General features: G+C 50.4%; 6 protein-coding genes across 6 annotated transcripts; 5 read left to right on the forward strand and 1 right to left on the reverse strand.

The window, feature by feature from the left end:
* The first annotated feature begins 167 nt into the window (after positions 1 to 167).
* Positions 168 to 2,593, forward strand: BDV38DRAFT_154593 (hexose transporter protein). The gene is made up of 5 exons (XM_032051689.1): positions 168 to 623; positions 689 to 894; positions 947 to 1,113; positions 1,173 to 1,961; positions 2,012 to 2,593. The coding sequence occupies exons 1-5, from the start codon at positions 510 to 512 to the stop codon at positions 2,308 to 2,310; spliced, it is 1,575 nt and encodes a 524-aa protein (XP_031910823.1). The 5' UTR covers positions 168 to 509; the 3' UTR covers positions 2,311 to 2,593.
* On the forward strand, positions 2,500 to 3,543 carry BDV38DRAFT_154584 (putative GAJ protein). The gene is made up of 2 exons (XM_032051687.1): positions 2,500 to 2,691; positions 2,783 to 3,543. The coding sequence occupies exons 1-2, from the start codon at positions 2,689 to 2,691 to the stop codon at positions 3,437 to 3,439; spliced, it is 660 nt and encodes a 219-aa protein (XP_031910824.1). The 5' UTR covers positions 2,500 to 2,688; the 3' UTR covers positions 3,440 to 3,543.
* BDV38DRAFT_154585 (uncharacterized protein) lies at positions 3,544 to 4,391 on the reverse strand. The gene has a single exon (XM_032051688.1). The coding sequence runs from the start codon at positions 4,164 to 4,166 to the stop codon at positions 3,648 to 3,650; it is 519 nt and encodes a 172-aa protein (XP_031910825.1). The 5' UTR covers positions 4,167 to 4,391; the 3' UTR covers positions 3,544 to 3,647.
* rim8 (pH response protein PalF) lies at positions 4,129 to 7,675 on the forward strand. Its single transcript, XM_032055298.1, has 2 exons — positions 4,129 to 5,083; positions 5,145 to 7,675. The coding sequence occupies exons 1-2, from the start codon at positions 4,616 to 4,618 to the stop codon at positions 6,930 to 6,932; spliced, it is 2,256 nt and encodes a 751-aa protein (XP_031910826.1). The 5' UTR covers positions 4,129 to 4,615; the 3' UTR covers positions 6,933 to 7,675.
* Positions 7,676 to 9,925: 2,250 nt separating this feature from the next.
* Positions 9,926 to 10,932, forward strand: BDV38DRAFT_254144 (uncharacterized protein). Its single transcript, XM_032055299.1, has one exon. The coding sequence runs from the start codon at positions 10,532 to 10,534 to the stop codon at positions 10,778 to 10,780; it is 249 nt and encodes an 82-aa protein (XP_031910827.1). The 5' UTR covers positions 9,926 to 10,531; the 3' UTR covers positions 10,781 to 10,932.
* A 1,665-nt stretch (positions 10,933 to 12,597) lies between these two features.
* Positions 12,598 to 13,311, forward strand: BDV38DRAFT_285539 (putative secretory component protein shr3; the record flags this gene model as incomplete). The annotated part of the gene is made up of 2 exons (XM_032060509.1): positions 12,598 to 12,643; positions 12,704 to 13,311. The coding sequence occupies 2 exons, from the start codon at positions 12,598 to 12,600 to the stop codon at positions 13,309 to 13,311; spliced, it is 654 nt and encodes a 217-aa protein (XP_031910828.1).
* Positions 13,312 to 13,444: the final 133 nt, after the last annotated feature.

Here is a 13,444-nt window from a genome sequence, read left to right on the forward strand (position 1 = left end):
CGGACTTCTTCTGGCATTGTCCTCTTTTTATGTTTCTGGGGTACATTCCGAACAATTAGCCTGAAATCAATGCGCTTGCTTCTCATCGCCTACGACAGTCGCCTTGGCGAGTCCTTTGGACGAATCATCTAGGTCTACGTTGTGTTATTTTCGGCCCGCCGAGCCTGTACAGCTCTAGCACACTTGCTTGCCGGCATTGAGCTCGAGGCCAGATCCCCCATGCCCTATGGGGACCTGCCGGTCGATCTAATCTCCTCGTGTCTCGAGAAACCCCATTGGACACGCTTTCCTGTGTCCCCAGCAGTTTAGCCGGACAATGTACTGTAGCGTTTGACTAAGTGTGATAGACGGAAAAATGACCGGTTGAAACGCTGTAGAATATGGTAATTCTTTAAGGTGGCCTCCCCCCCCGCATGCGATGTACTGTTGTAGGGTACGGACGTGTGTCTTCAACTCGGTCGTAGAGACTCGCATTTGTCAAACGGCGGACCCCTTTTACTGAATGCACAATGGGTTCAGACACCTTCGAGCTTGCCGGTCGGCATTTCCCCAAGGTGACATGGTGGAAGAATCCAGGAATGAGAAAGACCTATATCTGTCTGGGAATGGTGGTTCTGACGGCGGTATGTTCCCCTGGTTCACCAGAAGTATTCCGTGCGAACTCGTGCTCATCTCGCATTCTGAATAGGCCACGAATGGTTACGATGGATCCATGATGAACGGTCTCCAAACCCTCGACCCCTGGCAGGAATACTTCAATCATCCCGGTGGCTCTCTTCTGGGAATCCTGAGTGCCATCATGTCCCTAGGATCCCTAGCCGCTCTACCAGTTGTGCCGTACACTGCTGATCTGCTGGGACGTCGGATGGGTATCTTGATCGGTTGCTTGGTCATGTAGGTTCTTGTCCCGTCCAGAGTTATGGCTCGGGTGCTCATAATAGGTTAGGATCCTGGGCGTTGTCCTTCAGAGCATTAGTGCCAATTTCGGCATGTTTTTGGCAGCTCGATTCCTGATCGGTTTCGGCGTCGCCATTGCCCACGGCGCTTCTCCCCTATTGATCACCGAACTGGTGCACACCCAGCACCGTGCCATCTTCACCACAATCTATAATAGTATGTGTCTCTGCAATCCAAGTCAAGTCCTCTTGTGCGTTTCGATTAACAAGGTCCAGCCACGTGGTACTTGGGCGCCATTGTCGCGGCATGGCTCACCTTCGGCACTAATAATATTTCAAACAACTGGTCCTGGAGAGCTCCGACAATCGTCCAGGCTGCGCCGTCGGTCCTTCAAATCGCCTTCATTTGGTTTGTCCCCGAATCACCTCGATTCCTCATCTACAAAGGCAAACACGAGCAGGCCCTTAAAGTGCTGGCGGACTGCCACGCCAATGGCGACCAAGAGGACGAAGTGGTTCAGCTGGAGATGCACGAGATCAAGGAGACCATTCGGCTCGAGAAGGAGTTCGAAAGCAACAGCTGGATGGAACTGATCCGCACAAAGGGCAACCGGCACCGGCTTATCATCTGTATCACGGCCGGTCTGTTCTCTCAATGGTCCGGCAACGGCCTGGTGTCCTACTATATTGCCAAAATCCTTGACTCAGTCGGATACACTAGTTCCGTGGAGCAGAACTTGATCAATGGCTGTCTTCAGATCCTCAACCTGATCGTGGCTGTGACGATGTGCTTCTTTGTTGACAAGATTGGGCGACGCAAGCTCTTCCTTACTTCGACAGCCGGTATGCTGGTGGCGTTCATCGTGTGGACCATCTGCTCCGCTCGCTATGATATAAGCAAGGCGTCGGGGGCGGCGAATGCGGTGGTCGCCATGATTTACATTTACTATGTGTTTTACAACATTGCTTGGTCGGGTCTTCTGGTGGGTTACACGGTGGAGATCCTCCCGTATAGTATCCGCGCCAAGGGTATGACAGTGGTGTGGCTCTGCATTGATGCCGCGCGTAAGTACCTGTGATTCTCCCATGGTATGCTGGTCGCTGACACTTGACAGTTTTCTTCAACCAGTACATCAACCCCATCGCCCTCGATAACATTGGCTGGAAGTACTACATCTTCTACTGTGTGTGGCTTGCCATCGAGCTGGTAGTGGTCTGGTTCTTCTACATTGAGACACGTAATACTCCGCTGGAGGAAATCGCTCGATACTTCGACGGGGAGACCGCCATGGTCGGCGGTGCTGCCGCCACCGAGAAAGCTCGAGAGCTGGTAGATACACTGCATGTTGAGGAGGTCGTCCCGACTAGTGATACAAAGAAGGATCAGGGTCGCGTGAGCGAGTCGAAGGTTTGAGATTGGTCTCGTCATGGTGGTTATTGTACCTAGTAATTGGTGTTGTTCGGTGGGGATCTCTGGGACTTCGATTTATTCTCTATTGTATACAACCTACCTGCGATTCATGTAGCGACTGCTTTGGCGTCTGTGGACGAGGTTTTCCCTCTTTCTTCTCTGAGGTATGTAAGGTAGATGATCACGAGTTGGAATTGGAACCAGGTGACTGCACCTGACATCGACTGTCCTACAGATTGAACGTATTCTGTCCTTCCACTCTACCGGTACTGAGAGGTAGTCTCAACCTCAGTCCCCATCGAACTGACATCAGCTGTACCCTTAATACCCTAATAACTTACCAAACCTCGACCTCCTAGGCTACCTTTAATAACTCACACCATGGTACGTCCACTACTCCAGGCAAAACCACATCGTTTACCATCTTAACACAACGCAATAACCCATCAACCACATCAAACTAATTAAAGAACAGCCTCCCAAACTCACCAAAGCCGAAAAACAAGCGCGGATTGTCTCCCACCTCCGGTCGACCGGCACCTGCCATACACTGAAAGAGCTGGAGAAGATGCTCCCTTCGATCGCGTCGATCAACGGCCTGCAAGTCAAGGAGTCCCTGCACGAATTAGCCGACGAGGGCCAGATCCGGGTGGAGAAGATTGGAAGTGGGAACTGGTACTGGTGTTTCAGTGGGGATGAGAGGAGGGAGTGGGAGCAAAAGGTGGAACAGCTGCAGAAAGAAGTGGATCGGGTACGGAGCAGTAATGAGGAACTGGATAGACAATTGGCGGTCAGGAAACGGGCGATAGAGGATGATGAGAAGGCTCTGGAACCCGGTGAGCGAGAGAGGTTGACCCGGGAATATACGGAGTTAGAGAAGGAGTGTCAGCGCTTACGGAAGGAGTGGTTGGCTGTGTCAGCAAGCATGGATGGGGGCAAGGGGATCCAGGAGATGAAGGATGAGGTGCAGGAGTTTCAGCGGGAGGCGCAGATGTGGACGGATAATATCTACATCTTGGAAGGGTTTGTGAGAAAAGTGGTCGGGGGCGATCGGGAGGCGATGGAGATGTTGCAGAGGGAATGTTACGGGGAGGATTATGTGGAAGGGGAAGGATTGCGCGAGTGGGAATGATTTTAGGAAACCGATTTATGTATGTATGTATCCCGAGGATATACATACATATGGTACTCACTCACTCAAAAACACGGGTAGTTATTATTTATACGTAACTCTAAAATCGACAGGTGTGGAGGCGCCAAGTCTCAAAGCCCATGAGAACAAAAGCTTGACTGACGGGCCACGCGAATTCGTTGGCTTTTCCACTTCTCCGCCCTCTGGCTTATCGCGAACTCATTTCCCTCGTTTTCAACTCCACCAAAACTCCTCGCCGTGTATCCCAACAAATCACTCGACAGTCTTCCTGCAGACCGGGCGCTTTCCGACCTGCCCGGCCCTCCCCTTCCATTGGCCTTCGACCTGCGATCCCGCATTGAATCCTCGTCTCGTCCGCTTCTCTCTCCTTCCCTCTCTCTCTCTCTCTCTCTCTCTCTCTCTCTCTCTCTCCCTCACTTCCGGCAATCTGTACTTCCGGGGCTGAGGGCGATACTTGACCCTCTTGCCATTTCTCTCTCAATGATGCGGACCTGTCATCTCCTCTCGTGACTCTCCTGCGCCTCTCTCTCTCTCTCCCCCCTCTTTCTCTCGGTCGCTTTGCCGTCACCCCCTCCGTCCGACTCGTCGTTTGTACATAGGATCCCTTTTCCGACATTCCCCTGTCGCCTGTGCAATTTCTAGATTGGAGGGACAAGCAAGGGAAACGGAAAAAGGAAGCACTAGACAAAAAAAAAAAAACAAGCATTACTCGGTCGCGTGTTTGTTTCCCCTGTCGGCATTTGCGCCCGACGCTGACATTGGGTCTGGTGGGATTGATTGCCCGAAACTCCCGACTGGCAGATTGATTGATCAATCGAGTGATCGATTGGTCTCATTTGGTTGTTAATATCGATCGGTCATTGATTCATTTACACGGCCTTATCTGGCTGCAGCGGAGAATTTGGCACAGCCCTTTATCCATAACGGGCTCACCATTTATCCCCCTTGCTTGTCCGCTCTTCTGAGTTCGTTGTCTCTGGTTGGTCGTTTGATATTGTGGATATTGAAGTTGACTCTGTTCTTGCATTCCTCCCCTCCCTGACCCTGCCTTTCTTTGTCGCCCCTCTTCGTTTCTCTTTCCGCTTTCTCTCTTCCTCTTACCAACTAGCACCTCCACTCCTCGTGTATGGACAGAGGGAGGTGTGACTGTGGGTCATGTCCGTCAACTCTCCCCCCGCTCAAACCTCCTCGTCGCCGCTCGGTCGGAATCGCAGCTCTCTCTTACACAAGTTTCGCTCGTCACTCGGTCAGCGCAATCGCAGCCTGACTGACTTCTACATCGAACCCGACGATCCCTGGCGTTCATATTTTCCTGGGGATGTGATCAAGGGAACCGTCGTCCTTACCGTCGCTCGTCCCGTTCGCATTACACATCTCGTGGTTTCTTTACATGGTTATGTCAAGGTGTTTAAGAATACAGTCCCGTCTGGGGAGACGGCCCCAGATGTGGGATTTCTCGGGCCTGGGCGCGGGCGCCGAGGGGCGGAATACTTGGGCAATGGGCTGGCCACTCTGTTCGAGGATGAGGTCGTCCTCTGCGGAGAGGGCCGGCTTAAGGAGGGCATCTACAAGTTTCGCTTTGAGATGGTCTTTCCGCCATATGCCCTCCCCAGTAGCATCAGTGTGCGTATCCATGGTGGCTCGCGCATGTTTCCCCCATTTCACTAACGGATGCGGCGTCTAGTTCGAACGAGGCACCATTGCGTATATGCTTACGTCCACCCTAACAAAACCTACCACCATCAACCCCACCGTTTCTTGCCGCCGCCGCGTGAACCTCATGGAGAATATCGATATTGCTCCTTTTCCCGCACCGAGAGCCCGTGTCGTGACCCTGGAGCCGGTCTCGAAGCGCACACGATCGAAGGCAAAGGCGAAGTCGACGAGCTCGGATGCGGCACCGGATTCAACGTCGGTGGATGCTTCGGTCAGTGGCGCGGCGGGTTCGGATCACCGCCCTCCGTTAAGTCCCGCTCCCAGCAACGTCAGCTCGTCGAGTCGGCTGAGCAACAGCAGTCAAAGCTTCCAGATCGCAAGTGACCCGAGCTCGTCGGTCGGCACTGGATTGCGAAATAGTGAAGCGCGCAGTCTCACGCCCTCCTTAGGAGATAAGACCATCACGGCTAAAACGGAGGTTCTGCGCGCGGGCGTGCTCCCCGGAGATACACTACCGATCAAAGTCACCATTAACCATTGCAAACAGGTGCGCAGCGCGCATGGGATTATCATCACACTCTACCGTCAAGGGCGGATTGACCTGCATCCATCGATTCCTGTTGGGTCCTCCGCGAATGGGAAGAAGCCCGTTTATGAGGACATCTATCCGCGATCCCGAACGGGATTGGGCGGTCTGACGATCGGCACCAGCCGGACCAGCAGTGTCTTCCGGAAAGACTTGGCGCAGACGTTCGCCCCGTTGGTGGTCGATCCCACCACATTAACGGCGATCGTGAAGACGTCCATCCGCATTCCGGAAGATACCTTCCCCACCATCACGCGTACCCCGGGAAGTATGATTAATTTCCGCTACTATGTCGAGGTCGTCGTTGATCTTCGCGGCAAGCTCACCTCTCCCGAGCGGTTCTTGCCGCGGTTCAACTTGGTCACCTCCGGCAGTAATTATTCTCCCAGCGGAAAGGTCCTGAATGCGACCGATGCCAATAGCAATGCCATCACGGCGAATTGGGCGGGGAATATCCTAGATACCGATCAAATCCGGCGGGAGAAAGGTGTCGTCGCCGTCGCCTTTGAGGTGGTGATTGGGACAAGGGATTCCCATCGCCGGAACAACCAACCGCGGCGCGCCTCCTCGGCCGCGGGGAGTTCGGACCTGCAGTCCTCTGGCGGACATGCTCAGGGGGATGGCGAACATTGGCCGGGAGATCAGCACTCCGTGCCCAATGGCGAATCCGAATATCCGTCACCGGAAGAGTATGGGCCGCAGGAGCTGTTCTGGCCGGAGTATGGGGAGGAGTCTCACCCGCAGTACCAGTCATTGGGCGAAATTGTATCAACTCCTCAATCGGAAGAACCGACAGACGAAAAGGCACGCATGCGGCACGCCGAGCAGATGCTGCTTCCGAGTCAACCGCCGAACGAGGCGGAAGCCGGACCATCGACTGATGTTCCCACGGCTCCGGTGCTCCCCGAGGATGATCGCATCAATGGCTACCATCATTTGCCCACACCAACCGAGAACACGGTGCCGCACATGTTGACGTCGGCCGAATCCATTCAAACAGTTGTACCAGGCAGCAGTACTATGAGCCAGCCTTCCGCACCAGGCGATGACAAGCAAGAGCTCGAGCGACAACGGTTACTGATGGAGGCGAGTGCACCAGATGAAAATGCTCCTTCCCATAGCAATACCGTTGATGGGCCGAGCGCCCCCGTCTTCCACGACGAAGGGGATCACCAGCTGGTTGGTGGCAATGCACATGGAGACGAGTCATTGCCACGCTATCAACGGTAGCACGATACGACGGGATAGTGATACTCTTTCGTTTTCTTTATGAGATTTATTTGCATTTACGGTTGGGTTAACCCGGAGATACCACCATGTTGACATGATTTTGAGGTCTATTTATCCTATACTATATTTCTTATTGTCTGAGAACAGGGCTTCCCCAGAGGAAGTAGATATCGGCGTTAGGTTTGGCATAGCGGCAGACTACCTGCTCTGAAGTGGATACATCGTATAGCATATATCTTCACTGTCTCTATCCTGTATGGGTAGCTTTCTTCACAAAAGATAGTTCGACTACACACTTCACTTATATAATTCACGACGAATACCCTAGGTGAAGAACCTGAATTAATGGAATATTTTGTCCATATGATCTGTCCTTGTAGGATGTACTCCCACGATTCTTCATACCACAGCATCTACCAAAGTTATACATTACCCATCGGACCTACGCATCAACCATAGCTATTGTGAACCATACATATTAAACCCTACACTCAGCTCCGAACTTCAATCGAATACCCTCCCCATAATAACCTAGCTGAGAGGTCCACACCCTCATCCCAAGAGAACGAGGCCTTAAGAGTACTCAATCCTCCCCCACGAAGGAAAGAAAGGGACGTTCCTTACAAACCCTGACCATCAAACACCAGGTGCCACACCGATCTCATTTTTCCAAGGCCCTGAACATACAAGGTCCCTGGAGATGTAGGGCCATACCATAACCAAGTTTAGACTACAGGGCAAACTCTAGTCCGCGGCGTCAGATTCAGAAATCATTGACAACATTGTGGATTATATCTTTCTGGGGAGAGCCTTTCATTGGCAATTGACAGGCAACAGACAAACGCAAGAGCTCATTGTTCGGCAAACTTGCTGTCGAATCTGTCTCTGTTATTATAGACTCTCGCTGGACCTTGTGAGTTGAGTATTTGAGTGAATTGTTTGACCCCTCATTCAAGGATGGGTAGGCTAACGTTGATTGAGCAGTTGAACAACTGGGACATCTCAAAAGTGCCACCAGTCAAGAAATTACTCGAAATGGCACTCTGTTCTGTTGTGGGTGCATAAATCTACTATGAGCAGAAGAGCAAAACCAACCACGGTTGATCAAGACAAGACAACCGTGGTTCGTCTATATCGTTGGCATATAAACGCCATTTGCCGAAGTATATCATACCACTGGCATCCCATGTTCGGGAGACGTACTTAGTCACTGGGAAGGGAGTGAGTACTGAGCTAGGTAGTGTCGACTCATGCACCTGCTCTTCCACCCCCTTCGCCGGTTATGATTCCCCTTTGTCCCTATATTCCATCCTCTACTAGAGCATCCAGGAGAGCGAGGCATAGAGGCCCGTCAAGGCGTTGAGAATGCTATGATGCTGTTAAGTCCATTACACACTGAATCCGGGAAATTTCATCTTATCCTCGAAATGACAGAAGCGGCCAATCAATACCGGCTTAAGACATTTGAGGAATTTGCAGGAGCCTGCAGTCATTTTTTTGTGGCAGAAACCAGGGTGAAACTTCGCGAGACGTCATCAGTTACACCCTGTCACGACCGACTCCTGATATTCCGAAAGCAGGTTGTTCTAGGAGTAGGAATAGCAGCACCTGTAACAACAGTAACCGCAAGACCTGCAATGGCTGAAAGAGCAGCAATAGGAATTCCAGCATCCCAATGGACCCCGTACCTCTGCCCCCTGAAAGTTTCCCTCAAATGAACACTGAAGAGATGGCTAAGTTGTTCAGGCTGGAAACCAGGGAAAAGATCCACTCAGGGGATATACTCGAAATTTAATATTAATCACCTGGCTGGTACCCATATTGCTCCTTCGTCTGCAGTGGGTTCTTCGTTGGGTCCTGGTCCTTAGTGGTGCTGCTGACGCTACCGACGAAGAATTTAAGAACTCGACTCCAGAATGAGGCCTAGGATGCCTCAATTATGGATAATAGATCTATGTTATCTTGGTCAGCAACCCGGGAAAGAAAACCTAGTTTGCCTAGTTCCTAGATCAACAGTAATAAGAACAGCCTACTTCCGAGTATCAGAGCGAAGGGATTTCGGTACCAACTTCCTAGATTCGTTACATTTGGTGACCTGACTGGGACTCCCAATCAGTTGGACCTTTTATTTTCTTTATATCCCAACAGACGTGTGAAGCTCTTGTTGTTGTCGTTACCCAATCCTGCCGCCCTCAGGTCCTGAACAAGCTAATCCCAGAGAGAGACCGGGAGATCGGGGACTCTATAGCTTAAGGAGCGGTCTCAGAGAACCTAGCCGATTGGTTATTCCAAAGAATTGTTTCTTTGTTTCCTGAAGTCTTTATCAATTGATATCGAATCGACTCTCTAACTTCTGTATCTCTTTCATCGAGTCTTCTTGTTGAGATATCTCAGAAGTAAACCGGAGAAGCGGAGTTCTTTTCTATTGTAAAATTGGTTCTCTGGTTACCCACTCCTTTCTTATCTAGGTCATCGTGGATCCAGTAGCCTTGAGTTAGCTGACCGTGTTGTTCTATAACCGGTATATTACCGAGCTTGAGATACCTATTGTGGAGTTATTGTTCGACTGCTCTCCGAATTTATCAACGATCTGTAACATAATAATGTCTCTTAATCCCCAGTCGATCTTCTCGGGGTTGCCGACCGAGGAACTTGATCTGCACCTAAACCAATATCAGTTCGTATAGGTTGGTATCACTCTTGAGGAAGACAAGAAGAATAAGGTAATTGTAACCACAATTCCATCTGGTCTTTGAGGTACAGCTGCCAGGCTTGCTCAGTCTTTATCTTAAACAATCAAGGATAGTTACGAGAGACTAGGAGATGAACTGAAAAAGAGATTCCCTGAGGTGGAACCTGTGGACGAAATTGAAAATGCGGTAACTGCTCCCTCTAAGTTGAAGCAAGAGGACCGGTCGAGGGAAGACTATATCAATCTTGCAACGGAAACGAGTTACCAACTTCCTAGATTCCTTACAGTACCGCTGCTCTAGTATTTGGACTGTGGCGATATTACCAGTGGTTCCTGAAAATTGTATGTTTGAATCGTCTATATCTCGGGAAGGATGGGCAAACCAACGAATGGCTGTTACGTGGCCCAGGAGATGCTCATGTCCTGTCATTTTCCGAATCTTGAATTTTCCACTGAGGACTTGTTTCGAGAGTCCTCAGCATGCTCCATATTATGGGTTTACTCCTGGACTAAAGATGTGGACCGTTGACCAACATGGCTATTTCAGATGGCAGACCAGCAGGTGATCACGATTATCCAACCCTACAATCTCACGCTGCGTGTTACGGAATTCGATGTTGATGGCAGTACCGGTCTAAAACGACAGTTCTAGGTGTGGACCGTTCCACCGCCGCATCTGCATCCCCGGTTCTTAACGAAGCGATAACCCCCGGATGCCGGGCCTTAATTTGCAGCACCAATGTCGAAATGTCCGCCTCTTTACTCCGACTACTTGAAAAACATTACTGAGTGAAGCCATTCGCAAGCCCTGCAGATTGGGACAGAGTCGCTTTGTGCTTGTATGTGAATATATCATCGACGATAGCTTCAATACATATCTCTGCAGAAAAGAAGCAATAACAGGGCCATGGCAGGGCTCATTACCGAGATGACTTCTCTGATCACAGGCAGCGATGCAGACGGGATTGAGGATCAAAGACCATGCGATAACACCGACTTGACACGCTGGGTTGTGCGAGACAATGAGCTTATCTGTTTGGAGCCAAGGAAAGAAGCGATAGATAATGATATCCAGGACCTTGATACTACGGATCTGGCTTCGTTACTTCCACAGAACCCTTACAACAGTTCGCAGGAAGGATATCACTGCAGATAGTACCATGGAGATCTTGAAAGCAAGCCCTACCATGTATTTTAAGTCCACGTTACTATCAGATTGGTTCTCCCAGTGTTTTGCTGCACAGATGGTTGGCAAGCTTACGCATGGTCTCTTCAGTCGAGAGGTGACTATATAGATGATTTCCGCGGTGAACTATCTTCAGGAACTGTTATCATTGCTCTGCTACCTTCGAGGCCGTAACGAAGACACTCATCTACAACCTTCCTGGCAGCCCTGACCATGTCACAGCCGGTCACCTCTACACGCCGGCCTGTATTTGTGGTTAGCCCTGATGCCCATCTTCGGTCCTGATGATGTACTGATTAATCATGTTGGATAGATCTTGTTGGCTATGCTTATACTCTCCTAACCGCCAGCCTATCGGCGTTGGTCTATGATAGTTGACCAGAATTATACACTGGAAACCTGTCGTTGCAACGAATGTCTGCCCTTAGTGTACGTAATGGCGGCAGTCCACAGAACGGGCCCGGGACCTGAGGGTTAATTGAGTGCAGGACTGTGTGAGAAAGAATGGCCACAGTTGAGGGCAGCGAGCTGACAGTTGGTGAGGGCTTTTGTAGTGTGTGTGTGAAGGTCTATAGGGAATCGTCGAGGGTTGTGTTCCATTAGCCATTTCACAGATATTCAGTGCTTGTGATGGGATTGATCTGATCGATAACTAAATTGTCCATCGGCTTTGGTGAGTGGAGGTGTTAGGGCTACTGTTAAGCCTAGTGGGGTTGATGGATCTTATCTGTTGAATTGGTCCAACAGAACCAGCAATGCTCCAGCAGTAGAGAGACCGGATGACGCAACATATCCCTTGACCTTGGGCTTTGATTCGACAGTCGTGTTAGAGGTTGGAACCTCAGAGTCACTGTCGCGAGTGGCGATCAATGCGAGAGGATACTTAAAAACATCCGGAATGACAGTCAAGACATGCATTACGGTCAGTCCCAGCCGGGCATACAAGCCGATTATGGAGGTCTGGAAGCTTGGAAGGTTACGTTATGAGTGGTGTGTGGGGTTCCCCATAACGCTTGTCAAAGCACGACGACGTTATATCGGACATTCCAGTGCACCGACACTGCGGATGTAGACCAGGATACTCTTTTCAACGTGTTTATCGATTCTAGTTCTACTATAGTAAACCGGGAAGGCTTCTTCTAGGAGAGAGCTATATTGACGGACATCATTGTGTGTAGATACTTTCATTGGGTGCCTGATTCAGAGGGTGTCATATCAATGAAGACTCCAATTCATCTCGAAGATAGACAAGAACAGTAAAGGAACCAAGAAAGAAAGCCCCCAAAACAAAGCCCCAACATGCAATCCTCGTAAATAAACTCAACACCCTAAATCGCAATGTAACCCCAGACCATACTTACCTCGGCCCATAAAACCTCACCTGGACCTCAAAGAAAGAAGATACAAGTATTAAATACCTAAAACCACGCCAATCACCTGATTCGAGACGAAATAACCATTGAAATCTCCTTCTCAGAATAATCGACTAACTTACTAACTGAATCAATCCTCTTATCAAATCCCACCCAATCCCCAAAATCCCATTGATAACCGCCGATAAGCCGGGGGCGTTGGTTGGGGAAATTCAATCTTGGCAAAACGCAAACCAACCGCAATTTAATTCAATAAATTCGTCGCGACCACCTCGTCTTCTTTCCGGGTTGCCTTTCTCGTATACACTCCCTCTCAGTCTCACCTCCCTTTTCATATATCTCTTTTACGCCCACGCACACCAGAAACAAACAAACAAAAAAAACAAAAGAAAAGGAAAGAAAAAAAAGGGCAAAATGGCCTTTCGAACCGGGTCCTTCGCGACCTTCCTCATCGTCTGCCGTACGCTCGCCCATAAAATCCCCCCAAAGATCACCGACTAACTCCAAGAGAAAAATACAGCAACGGCCTTCTTCCTCGGGATAATCTTCTCCCTCTTACCTTATGACTACCCAATCCTCTGGTCCAACCACCCCACCCCCCCAACTCACTACGACTACTTCGAAGCCCACCTCCGCTTCCTGCACGCCTCGCCGCCTCTCATCCCCCGCATCCTCCACATCGTCATCTTCCTCGGCCTTCTCGGTCTCATCTTGAAACTCTATAAGCCTTCCGAATCCAATATGCTCTTTGATGGCGCGTCGCTGGTGCTCTATATGTGTGGGATTACGGTGTACATTGCGAATATCGTCAAGGGGTTGCGGTTGGTGAGTGCCGGCAAATATGGGGAGGATTTGGCCAGTAATGAGGAGGAGAAGGGCCAGATTTTAGGACGGGAGGATTCGTTGAAGGTTCTGGCGGCTAGCAATACGATTCTGGCGCTGGTGTTGATTGGAGTGTTGGTGTTGCAGGCGGGGCAGTGGTATGCGGAACGCAAGGATGCGCAGGAGGTGGAGGATATGAAGGGGAAGAAGGCTTCTTCTGCTTCTGCTTCTGCTGGGCAGGGGGAGGCTGAGGGGGTTAGTTCCGGGGTGACGAAGGGGAAGGGTGGGGCGAAGAAGAGGAATTGAGTCCTGTTAGCTGGGGTTTGTGACGGTGGTTGGGTGGTTGTGATGGCGATGGATGAATGGGTGGGTTGGGTTGGGGGGGTGTGAGTTAATCGGAATTCGTCTTCTTTACTTTATTTTATACCGTGTGTTGGGG

This window comes from Aspergillus pseudotamarii (genome assembly GCF_009193445.1).
Source record: "Aspergillus pseudotamarii strain CBS 117625 unplaced genomic scaffold BDV38scaffold_50, whole genome shotgun sequence".
Lineage (NCBI taxonomy): Eukaryota > Fungi > Ascomycota > Eurotiomycetes > Eurotiales > Aspergillaceae > Aspergillus > Aspergillus pseudotamarii.

Excerpts from the sequence above, each read along its gene's own strand:
- BDV38DRAFT_154593 (XM_032051689.1), top strand. The coding sequence starts at position 510 with ATGGGTTCAGACACCTTCGAGCTTGCCGGTCGGCATTTCCCCAAGGTG. Across the intron at positions 624-688 it reads GAATGGTGGTTCTGACGGCG|GCCACGAATGGTTACGATGG; the intron begins GTATGTTCCCCT and ends CATTCTGAATAG. Across the intron at positions 1,114-1,172 it reads CTTCACCACAATCTATAATA|CCACGTGGTACTTGGGCGCC; the intron begins GTATGTGTCTCT and ends AACAAGGTCCAG.
- rim8 (XM_032055298.1), top strand. The coding sequence starts at position 4,616 with ATGTCCGTCAACTCTCCCCCCGCTCAAACCTCCTCGTCGCCGCTCGGT. Across the intron at positions 5,084-5,144 it reads CCCTCCCCAGTAGCATCAGT|TTCGAACGAGGCACCATTGC; the intron begins GTGCGTATCCAT and ends TGCGGCGTCTAG.
- BDV38DRAFT_254144 (XM_032055299.1), top strand. The coding sequence starts at position 10,532 with ATGGCAGGGCTCATTACCGAGATGACTTCTCTGATCACAGGCAGCGAT.
- BDV38DRAFT_154585 (XM_032051688.1), bottom strand. The coding sequence starts at position 4,166 with ATGCTTGTTTTTTTTTTTTTGTCTAGTGCTTCCTTTTTCCGTTTCCCT.